Below are 21,401 nucleotides of genomic sequence, written 5' to 3' on the forward strand. Positions count from 1 at the left end.
TATAGGCTTGAATATCCCAGCTTTATATTGTTTTCTGTCTTCAGCAAGCAACACGTTATTTACTTCTGCTTGAATATCAGAAATATCTTTCTTATTCTCAATACAATTACACACACACATATTATAAAACACAAAAGCTGTTAACATCAAACTATACATCTAGCAATGGATACATTTACATTTAGAATAATCAGCAGCAATTACAGGTTGGTTCTAGCTTGCTGAACTTGCTAATTTGTGGCTTCCAAAATCTCATGTACTGCAGCCGCAGTAGTATCCAAGTGACAAAAGCTTTTCTTTAGTAGAAATATTTTACCTCACAGCTATCAAGTTTTGCAACACATGATCTAGCAACTACGGCAGAATAGAAGCAAGGATACTGGGAGTCGACCTGAGCAAGATTACCATTCCAGCCAAAGTGCATATGAGAGTGGCGGGGGAGATGGACCTGGTTTGGAGCTGGCAATTTTAACAGAGGAAATAGTCCATGCCAATGGTTCAGAAAGCTAATGGACCACCTGTAATGACTAAAAGCAATAGTCTTACAGCAACTTCAGATAGCAGGTCTTTCATAGCTGGTTCACATTGATGTTAGTTGCGAGAACACAACGTATTAGGCACAAATGTATAGTTAACAGAACAACATAATAATGTGGATCTCAAGTAAAAAGGTTTAGTAAGATGGTGCAAAAGCAATATAGGTCAAGGACAGATTTTGCGCAGATCTCAAGTCTCAAGTTTCAGCTGTGTGGCTCGTGATGAGTATGAAGGACTGATTGAGGCTAAGAATTTTTGTCGAATGGGAAGAATTGCACCCGATGAGGCAGAAGCAACTGGTATAAAGAGGCCTTGAGTTTTATTAAACAAAAATCACGGGGAAAAGTGGTCGTTGAAACAGACTGTCTTGTAGCTTTGAAAGCAATTAGAAGTCCCCTAGCCATGTCTTCATACTTTGGTGATATCTCCAGGCCTGCAAATTACTTATGGCTGAGTTGAACAATGTTATTATTGTTTTTGTAAGACCGTCTGCAAATGCAGTTGCCCATGCTCTAGCAAGGGAAACTCATGTAGTAGCTGATCATACATTTGGTGGAGAAGATGTCACTTATGATTCATGCTTTACTGTTAAAAGATTCTTCAAATTAATGGAATCGCAACTATATGTTGGTCCAAACAATCACTAAACCATAAAAAATTTAAACAGGCATTAGATTAAAGTATATCTTGATCATAGTCTTCAGTGGTAATTGCAACTCATGGCATGCCCTACATTTACCTAGACAAATTTTACTAAACAGGTTTGATGATAATCTGGTTGCCATAATTAAAATTATGAAACAGCTTAAGGAAAACCATTTTAGAATGGAGTGCATGCAGCTAACCTGAACAACGTGGCTTAAAGGTGCTCGAGCATAACTGAACTGCTTCCAGGTGTCTTTTGAATTCCTTTTCTTGATATGACTATCCTCATCCTTTCTGCATTCTCCCATCTTTCAGAAGCTGCAAATATATTTGAGAAGAGCACATAATGTGAATCATCACTTGAGCATAAATCAGAATCTGAACTGCGAACCTCTTCCAGAATACGATCTGCCATGTCCATGTCTGAGTGAATACGGCATGCTCCTAGCAGAGCACCCCAAACTGTATCATTTGGTCTCATTGGCATCTCCCTGATCAAATCATAAGCCTCTTTCAGTTTTCCCGCCCGACCCAGAAGATCTATCAAACAACCATAGTGCTTGATGCTGGCTGCTATTTCATATTTCCTCAACTTGGAGAAAAACTCTAAACCTTTTTCCACATATCCCCCATGTGCACAGGCAGATAAAACAGATAGAAAACTTATACTATTGGGCTTCTCGTCAGATTGTTCCATTCTGCCAAAGAAGTCAATAGCCTCCTTGCACTGTCCATGAATTGCCAAACCTGATATCATCGAATTCCAACATGCATTATTTCTGTGTACCATGCTTTCAAAAAGTAATCTTGCACTAGTTATATCCCCACACTTTGCATACATGTCCACTAACCCGTTCAGAATAAATTGATTATGTTTAATTCCTTGACATCTTATTATTTCATGTACTTCCTTACCCTTATCTAACAAACCTAACTGACCACAAACCGATAAAATGCTAACCAATGTAACTTCATCCGGCTTGAATCCATCTACTTGCATCTTCGTAAATGCATCCAAAGCTTTTCGACAATGGCCATTTTGGGCATATCCAGAAATTAACGAATTCCAATGTACCAGATTTCTAACCGGAATTAAATTAAAAACGTTCTCAGCCTCCAGCACATCACCCTTCTTGAAATACCCACAAATCATAGACGACCAAACGAAAACATTCCTCCATGGCATTGCCTCGAATACTTCCCTAGCACCCGCCATGTCTCCATTACTAGCATACCCATCAACCATAACAGTCCAAGTCACCACATTCTTAACCTCTAACGGAACCTGATCAAACAAGTACCTAGCACTAACCATATCCCCTTTCCGCGCATACCCTTCAATCATTTCAATCCAAGAAACCTCCGTTCTTGCCGGCATTTCCTTAAACAAAACGGAAGCAGATTCAGCGTCACCATTCTTCATATACCCACCAATCATAGCATTCCACGACACAACATTTCTCTCAGTCATACAATCAAACACCTTACGTGCATCTAAAATACACCCACATTTCCCATACATACTAATCAATGAAGTCCCCACCATTACATCAGATAATGCCCCACTCTTCAGTGATTCTGAATGTATAACTCTGCCATAAAAAACCATCGAAAGGGAAGTGCAAGCTTTGAGAAGTAATGGGACTACACCAATTATAACACTATGGTTAGTTCTAACATTGGCGTAAAATTTAAGGGCTTGTTTGGGTGCCCCTTGAGCTATGAAATTTTTAATTGTAAAAGACCAGTTTGATGATTCTATGTTTTCTGGAGAAACCCATGTTACCTGTCTGTTATTTGAGTTTGTAGATGACATCTACGTGTATGTTTTTTCATGCAAGAGTAAAACAAAATATATGTATTATTTCGCTCGGCAAGGTAGATATATTTTTTTTATAAGATAAGGTCAGTAGTAAAAATGAAAATAAAAAGCTCTCCTCGACGGGGAGGTTGCGCATGCTAGAGCTTGTGAATGCTTATGGTAGAATTCAAACGAGGTGGAGGCATTGACTATTGAGTATTGAGCATTACTAACTTCCATTCTGGTATAATCCTCGTTTATATTTTCACATTTTCATTCACTCATATTACACACACTTCCGATCATCTTGAATTGGTGCTTCGATGGCTCTTGTTCGAAAATTATAAAGGCAAGTTCGTTTCTTGTTTTTCTTTGATCTAATAGTATAAATACTTTACGCTTTGTAGTTTTTCTTTCGTCTCCACGCAATTTCTTGTTCTTGTAGCTTTCACAAATGTGTGATGCTTCCGTTCCGTATTTGTCTTGAATCATCAAACATAAATATTTGTATTCAACTCTAGCAAAGGATCATGCCACTCTGATGCGATTCAAAGAAGAAGGAAAATGAAAAACAGGTGTGATCTTTTCATAACATAAACCACATGATTATGATTATATGATTATATATATTATTTGTGATGTGATTCATATTTTTTTTCACGATCAGGTATAATTGTGTGCTTAAATCTATTTTTGTATAGATTGTTTTGTATCTTATTATATGGTCTGTTTCTTCTTTTTCGATTCTTAATTTTCGTTAGTATCTATGGTGATTGTTTGCGATTTTTGGACGGTGGTGGTGGTGGTGGTGGAGGTGATGACTTAATTAGTGCGAGTGGTGTAATTTAATTGACTAGTTTTATTGCTTGATTATATCTTTACCTTTGTAATTTAGGATATAGGAGTAATCAGAGATCTTAATTTTAGTCATTTTTGATTGCTAAGTTGACTTTTTTTAACTTCATTTATATTTGAAATTTGACTTTTTTCTACGTGTTATAATTTGAATTTTTTTGTCTTCATTACAAGATTAATTGATAGTCTTTATTGTTGATTATTGTACCTGAATTTAATTATTCATGGGGGCCATAAAGGATGGCTTTATTGTGCCTTAATTAGGTATTATTGCGCCATTAATGGTTGATTGTTTAATTGGTGTATACCAAATTTACATTATGCTGATAATAATAATTAGCTAAAATCGTGATACGTTTGTTTTCAATTTTATTTATTTCTTATTATTTTTATATTAAATATTTATTGAGATATCAGTTAGTTATATTATGATAAGATTCATATTTTATTTTCTTGACAAGATTTTGTCTTATATTTGAGTAGATATATTTTAGCTATGTTTTTCAATTTTCAATTATTTTTTTAATATTTTAAATATTGATTGAGATAACATTTAGCTATTTTCTGATGAAATTTATATTTAATTATTTTGTATTATTTGTTTAGGTATCTAACCAAAGAGATCTCATTATCTCTTTGGTGTAGATTTTTTAATGTTTTGTTTTACTTAAGTTTTATTTTACTTTCGTTATTCTTCAAAAATTATATTATATTCTAATATTGAGTTTGTTGACTTTTTCCTTTGTCGTTTTTAGATAATTCGATTATTTTTATGAACTTATTGTGTTCTTTTATTTTGTTGGTATTTTTCAGGATACTCGATGGAAAAAAGAAGGAAAGTTGAACCTCGTGTGGTGTTTTCTTATCGAACATTAAAGCTTTATTGTCTAAGCGTCCCCGGTCATCTTTGCATGTCCGAGGGTTAGATGGTAAACTTTCTTGAACGAAAGGAACTCCTGGCAGCAGCTTTTGTATTCGGATACAATTCGTTATACGAGAAAGTATCTTGTGACAAAAAAAAAAAAAAAGGTAGATATATTTTTAAATATTGTACATATTAATGCAACCATAAATTTTAATGGTGAGGGACCAAAACTAAATTCCCCCGCATTTATGCTCTCAACCAATCTAATCTCACAATATCCAGCTGACACTCTTATCACACTTATCAACACTTGTAGCAGCCAGTAGTCACACCGTGCACATTCCGAAGATTTCTAGCATCATGTTTCCGAGTTTTAAATGGGGAGGAAAGCAAGGGGGTAAGTGAAGTAGTTGCATTTTGATTTATTGTGCTTCGAGTTTTTAATAAGGACGAAAGCAAGTGGAAATGAATGCAAATTTAGCGTGTTTTGAATCCAAAATTTTATCGAGTTTTGCAGAGCATATAGTAAATATTCCAGTGAAATGTAAATGAAATTAAATTACCGTTACATATTTATTACAAGATGCATAGACTGTTAGAGGTCTCTGTCTCCACATTAATCTCCCCTTGTTTATTTCTTTCATTATCATGTGCATTTCTTTATATGCACCTAGTTGTCAGTCTTTGCTTTTGGGCCTAATGGAGAGTTTGGAACTAGAGGTGAGTAGTGGTAGTAGAGGTGGTGGTGCAGACGTTGAGCATGGTGCGCCTGCAAATGACGAAGGAGGAGCCTATTTGGTTTGGGAAGATCTGAATGTGGTGGTTCCGAACTTCGGGAGTAATGGAGAGAGCAAAAGGCTGCTGCAGTGCCTTAATGGTTATGCTGAGCCTGGAAGAATCATGGCTATTATGGGTCCTTCTGGCTCTGGCAAATCCACCCTTCTTGATACCTTAGCAGGTCTCACTTAGCTCCCTGCTTATCTCAATATTAGTATCTGCTATATGATTGTGCGTAAGAGCTTACTCGTTTGGATTACCCTTTCGCTATACAAGATTAGTAGATCACATGAGACTATTCATGTTTAACATATGCTAAGAGAGTGTAAAAAAAGATGAACATGAATGATTTTAGTTAAGGTAATAATGCAAGTCTGTTTCAGCATTTGTGATAACCTATTTCTCATTGCTAATTGGAAGCTCCCCTTTCCTCCTCATAACTGATCAATGTAGCGACATAGAATTCTAACAGTGTAGCTAGCAATTTTGTAGTTTATCTTTCCTCGTAGCTGATTTTATTCCCACACTTTGTTGAATTGTTGACAGAATATAGAATGAGGTATGAACACCATCAATTTGAAGCCTAATTATTTTTATGACTACATACAAAAGATTGAGTAACTTAACTCAAAAACAGTTTTCTGCTATATCTATTGTGGTATTTGATCTGAACTAATTGTTCTTTTTAGAGGATAATTTGACAAGTTAAATTTTGCTGAGTTTTGCTACAGGTAGACTGTCAAACAATACTATCATGACTGGACAGATATATGTCAATGGTGCCAAGAGGAGAAGAGACTTTGGAGTTGTTGTAAGTGCCCTTGAATTCTTTCTGATCATTTCGGTTCGTTGGAAGTTACTTAAAATCAGAGATTTGTTTCGTTCTTAATCTGGAATCTGTAATTCTGATGTATAGCTGGTTGTGTTTTTAGGCATATGTTACACAAGAGGATGTTTTATTGGGTACTCTTACAGTTAGAGAAACCATCACATACTCAGCACACTTGAGACTACCCCCTACAATGACTAAACAAGAGGTTAATGGGATTATAGAGGGGACAATTTTGGAGTTGGGACTCGAGGATTGTGCTGATACGCTTATAGGAAACTGGCAGTTAAGAGGTGTAAGTGGTGGAGAAAAGAAAAGAGTAAGCATTGCTCTTGAAATCCTGGTTAGGCCACAGATCTTATTTCTTGATGAGCCAACTAGTGGCCTTGATAGTGCCTCTGCCTTCTTTGTGGTTCAAGCTCTTAAAAGTGTTGCTCGTGATGGAAGAACTGTAATCTCTTCAATTCATCAGCCTAGTAGTGAAGTTTTTGCACTGTTTGATGATCTGTTTTTATTATCTTCTGGTGAGGTTTGTTATTTTGGTGAAGCAAAGATGGCTGTCAAGGTATATTAATATTCTTATCAATTTCATTTTTAGTAAATAAGTATATTTATAGATATTCTTTTATTCAGCCTTTACATAATCACTGTTTGAGCCTGTCCCCGACCTAGTCTATATCTATAATATTTGTAAAATGTGAATCGTAATTAGCTAAACAATACAAAAGAAAAGGTGAACTGAAATTTCTTTGATTTAGTTAGTATTGTTCTTTTCAGTTCTTTGAGGATGCCGGATTTCCATGTCCCAGGAGAAGAAATCCTTCTGATCACTTTCTACGCTGCATAAATTCAGACTTTGATGTTGTAACGGCCACACTTAAGGGATCACAGAGAATTCAGGTATGTATGCAGCAGTGGCACTATAAATTTTTTATCTTCTTAGAGACAGCATATCTTCTTTGGAAGGGCCAAAAGTTGGATATGTTCGAAAATTATTCTGCAACATTTTGTTATGCACCTTACAACATGAATAACCTTACGGTTACCTTTGTCATTATAGGAGACGGAGAACATAGTAGATCCTCTGATGAATATGGCAACAGCAGATATAAAAGCATCACTTGTGAAGAACTACAAAAGATCTGAGTACAGTGCAAAGACCAGAGAAAAGATCATCGAATTTAAGAACTACGTAAGAATTTCAATCTTAATCTCTTTAACTGTGATTCTAAATTTATTTCACCTCCTTCTCTCGCCTAAATATCTCAATCTTGGTTTTGGGATGACATCACAACGTCCACATGTAGTATCTGCTAGTTCGAAAGGATTGTCCAACAAATGTTAGCTGCTTTATACCAAAAAATTCATATAACAAACAATTGCCTTGTAACTTAAAATATTACAGCCATTTTTTCCACCTAATAATTACCTCAATTGTATATCACATGCTTATAAGTGATTAGTAATCAACGGAAAGCTTGAGTACAGCCTGATTTCTGATACTATAATACACTTGAAAACTAGATCATCAGAGTTTGTGTAATGTGGATGATCAGGACTCAAAATTTTTTACGTATAGCTTGCTTAGAAATTTGTTACTATTTAAAATTTATTGTAAATATAACAGAAACACTTGATTTAGATGTGTATCTCAAAAGTAGAAGTTAGCCTTTGCAACTCAGACAACAGAAGACAAGTGAGGCGACTGACTTTTAAAATAAAAGGTTATGAAAATCTTTGGAGTTGTTTTAGGAAGTGGACAGGTATAGAATCTGAACTTCAAGAAACACAGTATAGACCTTTTCTACTCAGATGAATGTTTTGTAAGAGGAGTTTGCTTTATGGTTGTTTTTTGTCATAGACTAATTTGACGAGTTTTTGAATTTATTTCAATCATTTTTAAAGATAGAAGACACTCTGATGTCTTTACAAATTATGATATCTTATATAGCTCATCTCTGCAGCAAGGTATGGAGATCGAGTTGCTGAGTGGAAGTCAAGCGGGATGGTGGAAGCAACTCAGGACACTGACAAAAAGATCTTTTGTGAACATGAATAGAGATGTAGGATATTACTGGTCAAGAATAGTTATATACATAGTCGTATCATTATGCGTTGGCACTATATACTATGATGTTGGCACTGGTTACACTGCAATACTGGCTCGTGGAGCTTGTGGTGGCTTCATCACAGGTTTTATGACTTTCATGTCCATCGGAGGCTTCCCATCTTTTATTGAAGAAATGAAGGTAAAAGTACTTCATACTTAGTCACTTGTAGTTTGTAACATGTTTATGGATAAAGCTTGTTATATTAAAGTTCTTGCATATTTGACGCTTCAAAACATAGAAATTGTAGTAGTTTATAGTTCTTCTGATCTTATTGTTTGTATATATTTCTCCAACAGGTCTTCTATAAAGAAAGGCTAAACGGCTACTATGGAATTGCTGTTTTTATACTGTCAAACTTCCTCTCCGCCTTCCCATTTTTGGTTGCAGTTTCTTTTGTTAGTGGGACAATGACTTACTACATGGTGAAATTTGGGCATGGAGTATCCCATTACGCATACTTTTGCCTAAATCTCTTTGGCTGTATTGCTGTCGTAGAGAGCTGCATGATGATAATAGCATCATTAGTTCCCAACTTCTTGATGGGAATCATAACAGGAGCTGGAGTATTGGTAAAAAAAAACCACACTCAATTTCTTTCCTCTTTTTTATGTGTGTTGCCACTTGTCACTAATTTACGACTTCATATGCAGGGAATCATGATGATGACCTCTGGATTCTTTCGCTTGCTTCCTGACCTTCCAAAGGTTATCTGGCGGTACCCAGTTTCGTATATAAGTTATGGATCATGGTCATTACAGGTACAATGCACAAATGCACAGTCTCATTTTTGTCATCAATAATATTATAAAGTCCTGGTTTATGATTTAAGCACTGCAAATGTCAGTCTCCTGAAACAAGGATCATAACTAATTTATCGACGAGTGATATTACAAAGAGATTCTAAATTATCAACTACTTCATTGTTATCTATATGCAGGGATCATACAAGAATGACATGATCGGGCTCATGTTTGATCCTCTAATACCCGGGGATCCAAAAATATCCGGTGAAGATGTCATTACAAAAACGTATGGCTTGTCACTTGATCATTCAAAATGGTGGGACTTATGTGCAGTATATTGCATTCTCGTGGCTTACAGACTACTCTTCTTTATTATTTTGAAAGCAAATGAAAGAGCTGCCCCCTATTTCCGGTCTCTTTACGTAAAAAGAACTCTGCACAACCTTAACAAAAGGCCTTCATTCATAAGAAAACCATCCCTTCTATCCAGGAGGTACTCTAATCTTAATTCCCTGTCGTCTCAAGAAGGACGTAATTCTCCTTAGCTAGTTCTAAGCTGCTCAAATGAGTCCCTTTTCCTGTAGTATTTAAAAGGGCAGAGTGTTATTGCTTGTTGATAAACATTGATCTTCTGTTGTTTTGTGGAGTTGCTTTAATGTTGTTGCAGCATTCCACAAAGAGTATGATCAAACTTCTTGTAGCTTGAACACTAAATGCATACTTTGTATTTATATAACAATAAAACTTGGCGTACATACTAATCCACTGCTAACTCACTACCTAGTTTCTAGGGTAAACACATGGTTTTTAGGGTAAACACATGGCCCACTTTCTCACTTGTTTCGCACTCTGTTATCATTTTTTTTTGGATTTTTTATGGTGTGCCCAAGGGCACACAATAGTCATTCACATCAACTCCACCAATCAGAATAGGCCATTTTTATAGAATTTAGTGATTATTGTGTGCCCTTGGGCACACATTAGGAAGATCGTTTTTTTTTCCTGTATTTTAATAACTCCCTGTTTTCAGTTTCAGCCAAATTTTCACTTTCAACTTCATCTAAAAACAAGAAAGCCGTGACATACTTGCATGCTTAAGCAACAAAAACATTCGTTTTAAATTTGTTAAACGATCTGCGAACAAGGTAGCTCACTTCTTAGCGAGATATACCTGTTCAGTTGCTGACCGTGTTTGGAGAGTGGAAGATGTACACCCCGAATTTCTTTATGTAATGTTGGATAACTTGCGGTTTTAATAAAATCGAATCGCTTTTTGGCAACAAAAAAATATTACCTAAATTTTGACTTTACAAGATATTTATGGGCCGTAATATAATTATATTTCAGTATATAATATATACTTATATAAAATTATATTTTGTATTTCATGATTACATATTAAATTTATCTTGTATCACGTGTCAAAAATTATTTTTAAAATTTAATATTATTTAACTAGAAAAATACATGTACGTTTTTATTAATAAAAAAATCTGATAAATAAATTACTTAAATAGTAAGAAAAAAAATAACTAAAACACAATAAATTTATCATATCATATAAAAATATGATATATAACATCTTATTTAAAATATACGATAATTAAGATGATTGTTTTTCACTACATAGTTGTACACGAAAAAAGACACTGAATGATACACATAAAACACATAAAAGCATAGGCCTGTAGCTAATTTTTCCTTCTTTCACTATTTAAGTAATTTATTTATCAGATTTTTTTATTAATAAAAGCGTACATATATTTTTCTAGTTAAATAATATTAAATTTTGAAAATAATTTTTGACACACGATACAAGATAAATTTAATATTTAATCATGAAAGACAAAATATAATTTTACATAAATTATATATTATATACTAAAATATAATTATATTACCGTCGATAAATATTTTGTAAAGTCAAAAATTTATAGGCGAATTTTTTTAGATGAAGTTGAAAGTGAAAATTTGGCTGACACTAATAACAAGAAGTTATTAAAATAGAGGAAAAATGATAACTGAATGTGAAATAAGTGAGAAAGTGGGTCACGTGTTTATCCTAATAGTCAGTTAGTAGTGAATTAGTATGTACGCCAAGATTTATTGTTATTAAAATATTGAAATTTGATAAACTTAGTGTTGGCGTTTTTTCCATATTACTCTGACTTGCCAATAGTGACGGTTCTAATTGTTATAAAGAAAATAAACAATATCACTAATTTTATTTATCGTCCCTTTGTTAACTAAACTGTCAAGATTTATTGCGATCTCGAAGTCTGGGACCGTAGAAATTTTTATGTTTATAATACGAGTCGAGTGTAATTGCGAAACTCTCCATATTAACAAGAGTTGAGTGGAGTATACTCGCGAATTTCGCGATTCGAGTTTAACAAGACAATCCATGTAACTCGTTTTCGTAATAATTAAGATATTTGGTCTTTTATATGTAATACATATATGCTAGATACAAATACAATCATTGATGGTGTCTTTTAATAGAGAGAGGAGAATGGATAATTGTGTTTTATTTTGATATCAGCATAGATGATAGTGCTAGTACTTATTATATGATACTCGATTATCTTATGTTATTGTTTCATGATATGAATGCAATCTTTTATTATATAATATTGATTAAGAATTGTAATATCTATTTAAATGAGTTTAGTTTGAAGTGGAATATTCGTAATCGAGTCTCGTGACTCGACTCGTAAATATAAATATGCAGAGAAGCAGTTTGAGTTTGACTTTGTATATATTATCCTCGTATATGTTATCAAGACGAATCACGATATACGAGTTTGAGTTTGAGCTACTTGCAACTTGCAAGACACTCACTACGATCAATTTGAAAATAGGTCTTGCACTAGTTTGGGCTACTTCAAATTCATGTATGTTTAATATTCGAATCCAAAAGATAAGTGAAATACATACCTTAATGTATAATCATAATGTAATGACATGCTCCTTAATGTCATAATCCTTCTTAATTTTTTTTATAGATTATTCGATCGAATAGTTATAATTTTATCATCATCGCTTTACTTCCTACCTACCTTTCACATAAATGATAACATTTGTTTTCAATTTTTCGTACAAGACTCAAAAATTTTCAATCCCAAATATTCTGTCACTTTGACTCAAATCTGATTAAAATTAGCTAATTTTATAATGAAAATCATTTATATCATATTATAGTGATTGTTATATAAAAGTAATACATATTATTTATCAAATTCAATTTTCAAATTTTAAAAAGTATCGAATATAAATTTTTATATTGCAGATTTTTGTAATTAGAGTTAGGGGCTAATATTGAAAGGGTGTTGCTAAATGCAGTAAAAGATTACTTTGTGCAGTAATCAGTAGTTACTTTTTTAACCCTCCTTTTTCTACGTGGTACTTAGCGACCCAATAAACTAGATTGAATGTTATCAGTGACACATTAAATGAGATTGACTGCTGATGAATAACGTACTCCGTATATTTGGTATAAAAACACGTACTCCTGTGTATAATTTATTTTGATGATTGCATCTCTGTATATAAGAAGCTATAAATGCTTATTTCTATTATTTATTTTACTTTTCATCAATAATTAAAAGTATATATTTATACAATCAAATTATTGACATACACAAGTTCATTTTTTTAATAAGCTTCTCTATTTTATTTTTTTATTTAATTCTTGGTTGATAATAATAACTAATTTTGTTTTGAATTAGTTATTAATTGTATGTATATCTACAATAAAAACACGAATCACTACGTAATCCTTTCTATATCTTATCTGTTACGCGATAAATATCTCTTTTCATACGTAGGAGGATATACGAAATACAGAAAATCTGATTTAAAATTAATTGAATAATAAATTATTACATATTAATAATAGAAAAATATATATAAATAGATACTAAATTGTAAAAACTAAATTTTCGTGCGAAAATATAATCATTTGGTTAATATAATTTAATTCAAATTTAATTCATTAACATTAAAATACTAATAAATAATATTAAAATTTTAATTATAATATACCTGCCCCGTGCTTCGTTGGTGAATTTAATCTTTGTAAAATATATTGATGAAAACAAGATAAGAGTAATTTTGAGCATGTACGAGTATAAATAGTTTCAGTTCAATTTGATCTATGACGTAGTTACTTGACATTTTACGTATATTTATGATTCAATATTCGTATTATTAATTTTTAAAATTGTTTTAATAAACAAATATACTATTCTTTTCCTGGAAAATTGAAAATATTTTGTGTAACAACTGAGTCAATTTTTTTTTTTAGCGTTAATGGAAAAGGCTAAAAAGTGAACCTGACCCGACTATATTCGCTATTCTGAATTTCTGATATTAAAATTCGATAGAGGGAAAATTGGAACAAGTTAACTTGTTTTCCTTTTTTTTTTTTTTCGTGTTTTGGAGCTCCGCAAGAATTTGTATAATTTACAGCAAGCAAGAACCCATATATTTGTTTCTTTTTTACTTTTTTTGATATTATTTTATATTAAATTTTCATGTCTCATGTATAAATAAACAAAATTAAGTTTCTAAATAAAAGTTTAAAGAATAGATGAGAATATAATATATATTATATACATATATATTTATAATTTTGTTAAGGACGAGTAAAAGTAAAAATGTTATGAATTTTATAAAATATATACAAAATTTATAATAAATTAAATATACATATCTATAAATTATTAGTAAAAAAATATTTTATCAATTGATTGAGATCTATAACTTATCAAATTATAAATTTTATACTTTTATTATGTTTATTAAGAAAATATTTTTCTTCGTTCAAAAAAAAATATTTCTCAAACATTAATTTATCCTCCCTCCGTCCCATTTTAACTGCTTTTGACTTTTTTACACGTATTTTAATATGTTAAAAAAATTACATCTAAACATGATTATTTTTTATAAAATTTATATCAAATAAAAGTTTAGAGTCTAAACTTTTATTTGATATAAGAATTGAAATTTTTTATTGAGTGTAGATATTATTTTTTTACACCTGTGTTAAAAAGTCAAACATCAGTTAAAATGGGACATAGGGAGTAACAAATATTATTTTATCGATTATCAATACATTAAGTGATTATAGGATTTATCAGGTGGTGTGCTGCTGTGATTGGTCTGATGCTGAAAATCATCCGCAAGAAGCATTAACTAACATTAAACAGGAAGAGGAAAGTTACTGAACACAAAATACAAAGCTAAGGATATTAGAGTAATTTGTGGTTACTGCACAAAGTAAATCTTTACTGCATTTAGCAATCATGTATTGAAAGAGTGAAAGGTAATAAAAACAATTTCAACTTTTGTTATTTGTCATTTCCATGTCTTTTGTTTTATTAGAAATTAAATTTTAAATTAAAAAAAAATTAATTTTTTTTTTCTAAATTCACCTATTTTTGACCGACTTTAGAACACTAGTAGAATTCAAACTATTTTTTCACTAAACAAAAATAAAAAAAAAAAAAATAATTTAGCATTATAGAGTTGTGGTTGATAAGACAAAAGGGGCATTTGGTTGTATTCACAAACTTGGCTGTGCTGTGGTAACTAAACCATTATTTGATTTGTTATGTTATCTAGACACTAGCATCTCCTGAATCAATCAATCAAAAAACCACAAATTGAATCCGAACAATGCCTGCAGATCAAGCCGAGCTTACTACCGACCAGGTACACACACCTCTAGTACGCCTAATTCAATCGATCTGAATCTCGTCTATGTTTACACAGATCCAATCACTCGAATTCTTTGTATTTGTGGCGATTTGATTTCATAAACTTTGAATTGTCTCGTGCTTTCACCAATCGCTGTTATTTTGATTTAAAATGTCAGACACTTCACTAATTATTTGTTTTCTGTTATTGATTCAAGGCAATTATATTCTTATTTTTCGAAAAGTTTGTTGCATTTCTGTTTTTCGCTTGAAATTATGTAGTTAATCGTAAACTTATAATTACTACTTTTTTGGTTGTGAAGGTTCTGAAGAGGGACATTCCATGGGAGACGTACACCACGACGAAGATGATATCGGGGACTGGCCTTCAGCTGTTACGACGTTATGATAATAAGCCCAGTAGTGAGAAGGCACAGTTATTGGACAGTGTAAGTTTTGTTTCTCTTGTGCAAATAAAATGTAAGCAGTTAGTTATATTATTATATATGTTACAAAGAGGTGATGCTCTCTATGCTGTCTAATTTGTGTGCATACTTTTTATCCGAGAGCAAGATTGTCAAAATTAAAGTACTGAAACTTCGATTCTGATGCAATAGTGTTTTAAATATGTCTTTCATGAAGTTTTTGGGAATAGTTTGATAATTGCTGCAGTTCTTAGTCTTACTATTTATGTGATTTTAAATAAACATGATTAATGGAACCAAGAAATTTAGTAAAAAGTGGAAATAAAAACCTAAGTAAGCTAGAGAAGACCTGTTGATTGTACCAATAATTATTAGTTTCGTGGAGTTGTCAAGGGACTTGATTGAAATATTATCTGTTGAATTTGGTGTACTTTATATATCTTTGTGAACTAAAGATAAATTAAATAAAATAGTTTTTTATTGACTAAAAAAATAACTTTATGAGAATGATCCAGAGAAAGATAGATAGATAGGTGGGGTGAGAGGGAGGATGGGCAGGAGAGTGAGAGGGAGGTAAGGAAGGAGAGAGGCAACGGGGCAAGTAAGAGTGTGATATCAAACAACAACCTGTAAAACGTAGTTTTTATTGATACCATGTCGCCATTCATGCTATATTCGCAGATAGCCAAGGAATTCTCTAGTGAAACCCTCTACCACTCTATTATTTTGCCCTTGCTGGCAGTGATAGCTTGTAGGGAGGGTCTGGCAAGACTATCTTGTGCGGTTCATGATCACGCCTAGTGATTTGAGGTTTTTTAAAATTCAAATTTTATTTGTAGAGATGCAATTCCAGAATTTTTCAAACAAAAAAGACACATAGCTACTTGACCCATATTCAGGTTTTCATCTTACACCCTGAACCTGAAGTCATGTTTGTTTCGGCGAAGATTGTTAGCATGTTCAATATTACTTCTATCGTTCATCTTAATCCTGTAGCCGCAATTTTAACCACTTTGTACATCATTTCCTTGGAATTGTAATACCTAGGCCCTAGAGAGAGGGTATCTGTAAGGCTTAATGACCTTTTAGCCCTCGAAGTATGGGTGAATGTTCCGATGCGGCCTCGAAATTTAAAAACGTATCTTTCGACCCTCAAAGTATCTTTGTCGTACCTTTTAGCCCTTTTTAAAAATACCGGTATAAATCGGGGGATAAACTTGACAATTCATATTCGGGGTAAAATTTGAGCGTACCTTTTAACCCTTAAAGTATACATCTCGTTCCTTTTAACCCCTAAAGAATACATTAAAATACATTAGATGTTCCTTTTAACCCTTAATGTTTAATGCCCTTTATAACCCTCACGTGTGAAATGTCAACTTTGTCCACCCCGTTATATACCGGTATTTTTAAAAAGGGTTAAAAGGTACGACAAAGATACTTTGAGGGTCAAAAGGTACGTTTTTAAACTTCGAGGCCGCATCGGAACATTCACCCATACTTCGAGGACTAAAAGGTCATTAAGCCTATCTGTAACTAGTCCATAAAACATGTAAAGTTTTAGGCCAAAACAAGGCATCTGGACACGTATCTATCCTGGGCACTTCCAGACGAGTCTCAGCAACAAAGTTACACATTGTCACTTTTAGCCAATTGATCAATTGGTCTTGACCGCCGACATTATCTTCCATCATATCTGTTTACCATATTATTCGAACATTTGAGGCTACCTATGTCCTGCTGTCAACATTGACAACAACTGTTTTTTTTTTTTCATTCTGTATATCTTTGAAGATGATGTTTAGGATATGCAACGAAAGTAAACATTTAACAATGTTAACAAGTGTAAATTTTTTTGCAGGATGGTCCAGCTTATGTCCGTTTGTTTGTCACAATTTTACGTGATATATTTAAGGAAGAAACAGTAGAATATGTTCTTGCTTTAGTTGATGAAATGTTATCTGGTAAGTAAGATAATGGAAAAGCTATGCTTTGTAAATTATAGATGTTTGAATCCAGCTCTTCAGATTCACGTTATTTGCAGGAAATCCTAAAAGAGCTAAATTATTCCATGAAAAGTCTGTTGCAAGTGAAGATGCTTATGAGCCTTTCTTGAGGTTAGGTTGATCAGAAGTCCAATTCTTTGACATTAAATGCACTTAATAAATCAGCTCATCTTCTTGTCTCCTTTTTGAGTTGCTACACGTCAAATAATTGAGAGTTCTTTCTTTCTTGCTTGTATATTTCTTTTTGTTATAAATTTACACGAGCTGCTGCCCTCATTTACCCAATTTTTTTTTTACATATTAGTGGTTAACTAGAGTATTCTGGTGTGGCTAGTAATGTTACTTCTGTGATATAATATAAATTGAAAGACCAGCATTGCAATTTCATATGCATATGGCGATGGAACCTCTGATCTTATATTCTGAAGCATATATTTTGAGACACGATGTTGAAGATTAATATTGTATATGTCTATATTTAGATGATTAAGTTTTCATTGCATTTTTTTGTGAGCTCCCCTAGTATGGATTTTGTTTGTCTATGTTACTTATAATACAATAAATTATCTTTTCCTAGTAAATTTTGTTCGAGAGTTGGCACGTCTCTTAGGTGACTTCATATTCTAGTGCAGCTTATTTTTCTTAAATTAGCAGTTTATTTGCTAACAATCTTATTGAGCTTTCAGATTGCTTCAAAATGGAAATTGGTTTATACAAGAGAAAAGCTGTAAGATACTCTCCTTGGTAGTAAGGTACCCAGGACAAGAAGCATCATTTTTCTAGTGTAAATTCCTGAATATTTTATACCTAATTAACTTCACGTTGAAAACATGCGTTCAAATTGTAGCTCAAGACCTAAATCGGAGGATGCTGTCAACACGAATGTTGATGATGTTTTAAGAGGACTGGTTGAATGGATTTGTGCCCAGGTCTGTAGACAGCTCTCTTTAGGACTTGCTTTTTACATTTTTGTTGACCTTTTGTTTATACTTGTGCACTTTAAACTTAGGTTATTGAATTTTGCAGGTTAAAATTTGCTGTATTTAAACTAGTTTAATGTGCAATATTTAAAATAAGTACAAACTTGAATACAGATTAATCTAAATAATCATCCTATTAATGTGTTTACTACCTTACGTATCTGGAAGTCATGGGAATTAGATTGATTACTGATAATGTGCGTGTCTATATATATATATATATGGTCATATGCTTAGATATAATCTAAAGAAATATAATTTAGTATATTAACAATTTAACATCTGTAAGTGCCTACAGTAATTAGCTTTCTTACCAGCACATCTACCGTTATCAATTCAATCATCCTTAGGTTATACTTTAATGAAGTTATGGACTGGGTTGGTGCTGCTGTGATATTAACAGGTTTATTAAAGCTGGGAAATGGTAATTAGCAGGTTCTTGAATTGGTTTTGTGGTAGAGATATGTGGTATGTGAATGTGTGGTAATGGTTGGGTTCAGGGTATCAGTTGTGACTGGTAATGGTATTTCTTTGGGCATATTTCTTCTAAAGATATTTACATTGATTTATGTCCCTTTAATGAAGGAGCGATATGTGTTAACATTATTGTTTACTGTGTTGATGTGTTCCGAATTCTAAATAATCCAAAAGAGAAAAAAAATTCAAAGTAGGCCCGGTCAATTTCCTTTCAAAACAGTTCTGTTGACGCAGGAATGGGAGATTACCGGTAAGCCAGATGCTCCAGAAGCAGACAAAAAGAGACGAAAAACTTAATACCGTAGTACCCACCGTATACACAATATAAAGTAAAATGTAATAATAAGATGGTGGTGTTTGTCCACGTGTATCATTTTGTTTTCATACACTCAAACAGAGGACCTTTATGAATTCAGTTTGCTATTTTGTTGGAATTCTATCTAATTTCTTCTAGTCATATATAGTAATGTAGCATCATTTAAGGCAGTTCACGTTCTTTATGAAATTTGAATTAGTTCTAGTTGATCTAGGTTGATGTTTTATTTTTGAGCTTTTTCTGGTTCGTATACTTGATTCAAGCTTAATTACATTAAATTAGACATGTTCCTTACTGTCTACTGCTTGCTACTATGTAGTATGCAATAATTAGGTTACATGACTATTTTCTGATTTTATGCTAATTATGCAGCTTAGGCAGCCTTCCCACCCTACTCGTGGCATCCCTGTAGCCATCAACTGTCTGACAATCTTACTTAAAGAGCCTGTGGTTAGATCTTCTTTCGTTAAAGCAGATGGTGTGAAGCTACTTGTTCCTCTGATTGTTCCTGCTTCTACTCAACAGTCCATGCAGGTACCTCAGTACCTTCAACTACTTCTGTTGGCTCCCCCTGATAACCAAAATATGTACCCTGTAGTCATATCATCCCATAATTAGGCATCTCTTTTCATCTCATTTACAGTTTAAATACAGAACTGGTTTGAATTTTTTGAATATTGAATCAAACTACTTTAGTATTAGCTTATTATAATCTGACCGGTATTGTTTAACTGTTAAAACAGTATCTAAATTTGCCTTTTAGAATCCATGATTGACATTTTCCCTTGAAACAGCTTCTGTATGAAACATGTCTCTGTGTCTGGCTTTTGTCATACTATGAACCTGCAATTGAGTACCTGGCTACTTCTAGAAGTCTTCCTCGACTAATTGATGTTCTTAAAAGTTCCAAAAAAGAAAAGGTATACCTCTGGTCTTCTTATTTGTTCACTTTATCGTAGTCTTACTTTGCTGGTGTGATTATAGCTGTAAATATCAGAAGAAAGCTGATAAATTTTCAGCCTCAGTTTACCTTTGCTTATAGTCTCATCTTTGTGATGTCTGTTATATCTTCAAGCTCAGGTTATTCGCGTAATTGTTTTGACACTCAAGAACTTGCTCAACAAAGGTACTATTGGAGCTCAATTGGTAGACCTTGGACTTCCTCAAGTTGTTCAGAGTTTAAAAGCACAAGCATTGAGCGACGAGGTAAAAATGTTCTCATTTCCTAAACATATTATGAACAAGTCAAAAGATAGAGATGATGGGTTTTAAATTTTTTATATTCTCAAGGGCTACAAAGCTCCTTGAACTTTTAGCAAATTTCACTTAGACTGAGAGGTAGATTTGATTGTTAAATCCTTTTAGCACAACTTGTCATCAATATATGTTTTCATAATACTTTTTTTGCTTAGGATCTGTTGGAGGCTCTGAATCAACTGGAAGATGGATTGAAAGACAACATTAAGAAATTGAGTTCGTTTGAGAAGTACAAGCAGGAAGTCCTTCTTGGTCATCTCGACTGGTCCCCAATGCACAAAGATTCTATATTCTGGCGTGACAACATTACATACTTCGAAGAGAATGATTTCCAGGTATTAGTGTCAATACTTACTAGTGCTTTTAGAATCTTTTTTACAATGATGCTAATGTTGTGTATTTGCCAATAGATCCTACGGGTCCTTATAACAGTTCTGGACACATCTGCCGATCCAAGAGCCCTTGCCGTTGCTTGCTTTGATCTCTCCCAGTTCATTCAATACCATCCTGCTGGTCGAGTTATTGTGACTGACCTGAAAGCAAAAGACCGCGTGATGAAATTGATGAATCATGAGAATGCAGAGGTTACTAAGAATGCACTGCTATGCATTCAGAGGCTTTTCCTTGGTGCCAAATATGCGAGTTTTTTGCAGGTTTAAGTTAATTTGTATGTACTATTGTTCTTCAAAGTCACCATAATGTTGTGTTTAAATAAGGTGAGGTGATTGTGTGATAGCTGTGTCACAACTATTCTTATGTATTGATGCAATAAAGTATGTATTATGAATGGTAGCTAGCCTGATATATTTTGCAGGCAACTGCAGCTATAACAATTTTTACAAAATGTAAGATTGTCATTTAGCACTTTTCTGGGTGTGTTGCACAGGTCAGTTTGAAAGTAGTACGAGTAGCAGATACTTTGCTCATTTAGCTTAAACTTCATATTTCTAATGTTCAGTGTAGAAGTGACTGGTACTCTTAGAGCATCTTATTGTCCCATTTTTCTTCAAACAAGCTTATAAAGAATGTGTTTCACGGTGTTTCAATGGATTTCTAGTGACTCTTTAAATTAAAAATT

The 21,401-nt window shown here is 33.1% G+C and overlaps 3 protein-coding genes across 6 annotated transcripts; 2 read left to right on the forward strand and 1 right to left on the reverse strand.

Moving 5' to 3' along the window:
• Window positions 1-74: 74 nt before the first annotated feature.
• Window positions 75-3,320, reverse strand: LOC108227060 (pentatricopeptide repeat-containing protein At3g21470). Of its 3 annotated transcripts, none has more exons than XM_017402074.2 (2): window positions 1,383-3,320; window positions 75-1,122 (listed from the first exon to the last, which is right to left on the reverse strand). In XM_017402074.2, exon 1 carries the CDS (start codon window positions 2,996-2,998, stop codon window positions 1,397-1,399), a length of 1,602 nt encoding a protein of 533 aa, XP_017257563.1. In that variant the 5' UTR covers window positions 2,999-3,320; the 3' UTR covers window positions 75-1,122; window positions 1,383-1,396. The 3 variants fall into 3 exon arrangements, with proteins under 3 accessions (XP_017257563.1, XP_017257555.1, XP_017257550.1); XM_017402066.2 differs by having other exon boundaries at window positions 75-1,180; XM_017402061.2 differs by having other exon boundaries at window positions 75-970; window positions 1,383-3,319.
• Window positions 3,321-5,065: 1,745 nt separating this feature from the next.
• Window positions 5,066-9,916, forward strand: LOC108226913 (ABC transporter G family member 15). Of its 2 annotated transcripts, XM_017401917.2 has the most exons (10): window positions 5,066-5,100; window positions 5,378-5,661; window positions 6,212-6,291; window positions 6,413-6,874; window positions 7,087-7,209; window positions 7,370-7,501; window positions 8,274-8,558; window positions 8,717-8,989; window positions 9,071-9,178; window positions 9,358-9,916. In XM_017401917.2, exons 1-10 carry the CDS (start codon window positions 5,081-5,083, stop codon window positions 9,706-9,708), a joined length of 2,118 nt encoding a protein of 705 aa, XP_017257406.1. In that variant the 5' UTR covers window positions 5,066-5,080; the 3' UTR covers window positions 9,709-9,916. The 2 variants fall into 2 exon arrangements, with proteins under 2 accessions (XP_017257406.1, XP_017257401.1); XM_017401912.2 differs by lacking the exon at window positions 5,066-5,100 and having other exon boundaries at window positions 5,108-5,661.
• A 4,801-nt stretch (window positions 9,917-14,717) lies between these two features.
• Window positions 14,718-21,189, forward strand: LOC108227274 (V-type proton ATPase subunit H). The gene is made up of 11 exons (XM_017402335.2): window positions 14,718-14,878; window positions 15,186-15,311; window positions 17,149-17,251; window positions 17,332-17,404; window positions 17,980-18,045; window positions 18,141-18,222; window positions 19,439-19,600; window positions 19,861-19,986; window positions 20,147-20,272; window positions 20,479-20,658; window positions 20,734-21,189. Exons 1-11 carry the CDS (start codon window positions 14,843-14,845, stop codon window positions 20,980-20,982), a joined length of 1,329 nt encoding a protein of 442 aa, XP_017257824.1. The 5' UTR covers window positions 14,718-14,842; the 3' UTR covers window positions 20,983-21,189.
• The last annotated feature ends 212 nt before the right edge of the window (window positions 21,190-21,401 follow it).

This window comes from Daucus carota, chromosome 1 (assembly GCF_001625215.2).
Source record: "Daucus carota subsp. sativus chromosome 1, DH1 v3.0, whole genome shotgun sequence".
In the NCBI taxonomy this organism is placed as follows: domain Eukaryota; kingdom Viridiplantae; phylum Streptophyta; class Magnoliopsida; order Apiales; family Apiaceae; genus Daucus; species Daucus carota.

Bases quoted from the DNA above. Each gene is read 5' to 3' on its own strand.
- LOC108227060 (XM_017402074.2), bottom strand. From the start codon at position 2,998: ATGTCATCTACAAACTCAAATAACAGACAGGTAACATGGGTTTCTCCA.
- LOC108226913 (XM_017401912.2), top strand. From the start codon at position 5,352: ATGTGCATTTCTTTATATGCACCTAGTTGTCAGTCTTTGCTTTTGGGC. The intron at 6,292-6,412 runs GTAAGTGCCCTT...TTGTGTTTTTAG, and splicing joins GAAGAGACTTTGGAGTTGTT to GCATATGTTACACAAGAGGA. The intron at 8,559-8,716 runs GTAAAAGTACTT...TTTCTCCAACAG, and splicing joins CTTTTATTGAAGAAATGAAG to GTCTTCTATAAAGAAAGGCT.
- LOC108227274 (XM_017402335.2), top strand. From the start codon at position 14,843: ATGCCTGCAGATCAAGCCGAGCTTACTACCGACCAG. The intron at 17,252-17,331 runs GTAAGTAAGATA...CGTTATTTGCAG, and splicing joins AGTTGATGAAATGTTATCTG to GAAATCCTAAAAGAGCTAAA. The intron at 20,273-20,478 runs GTAAAAATGTTC...TTTTTTGCTTAG, and splicing joins CACAAGCATTGAGCGACGAG to GATCTGTTGGAGGCTCTGAA.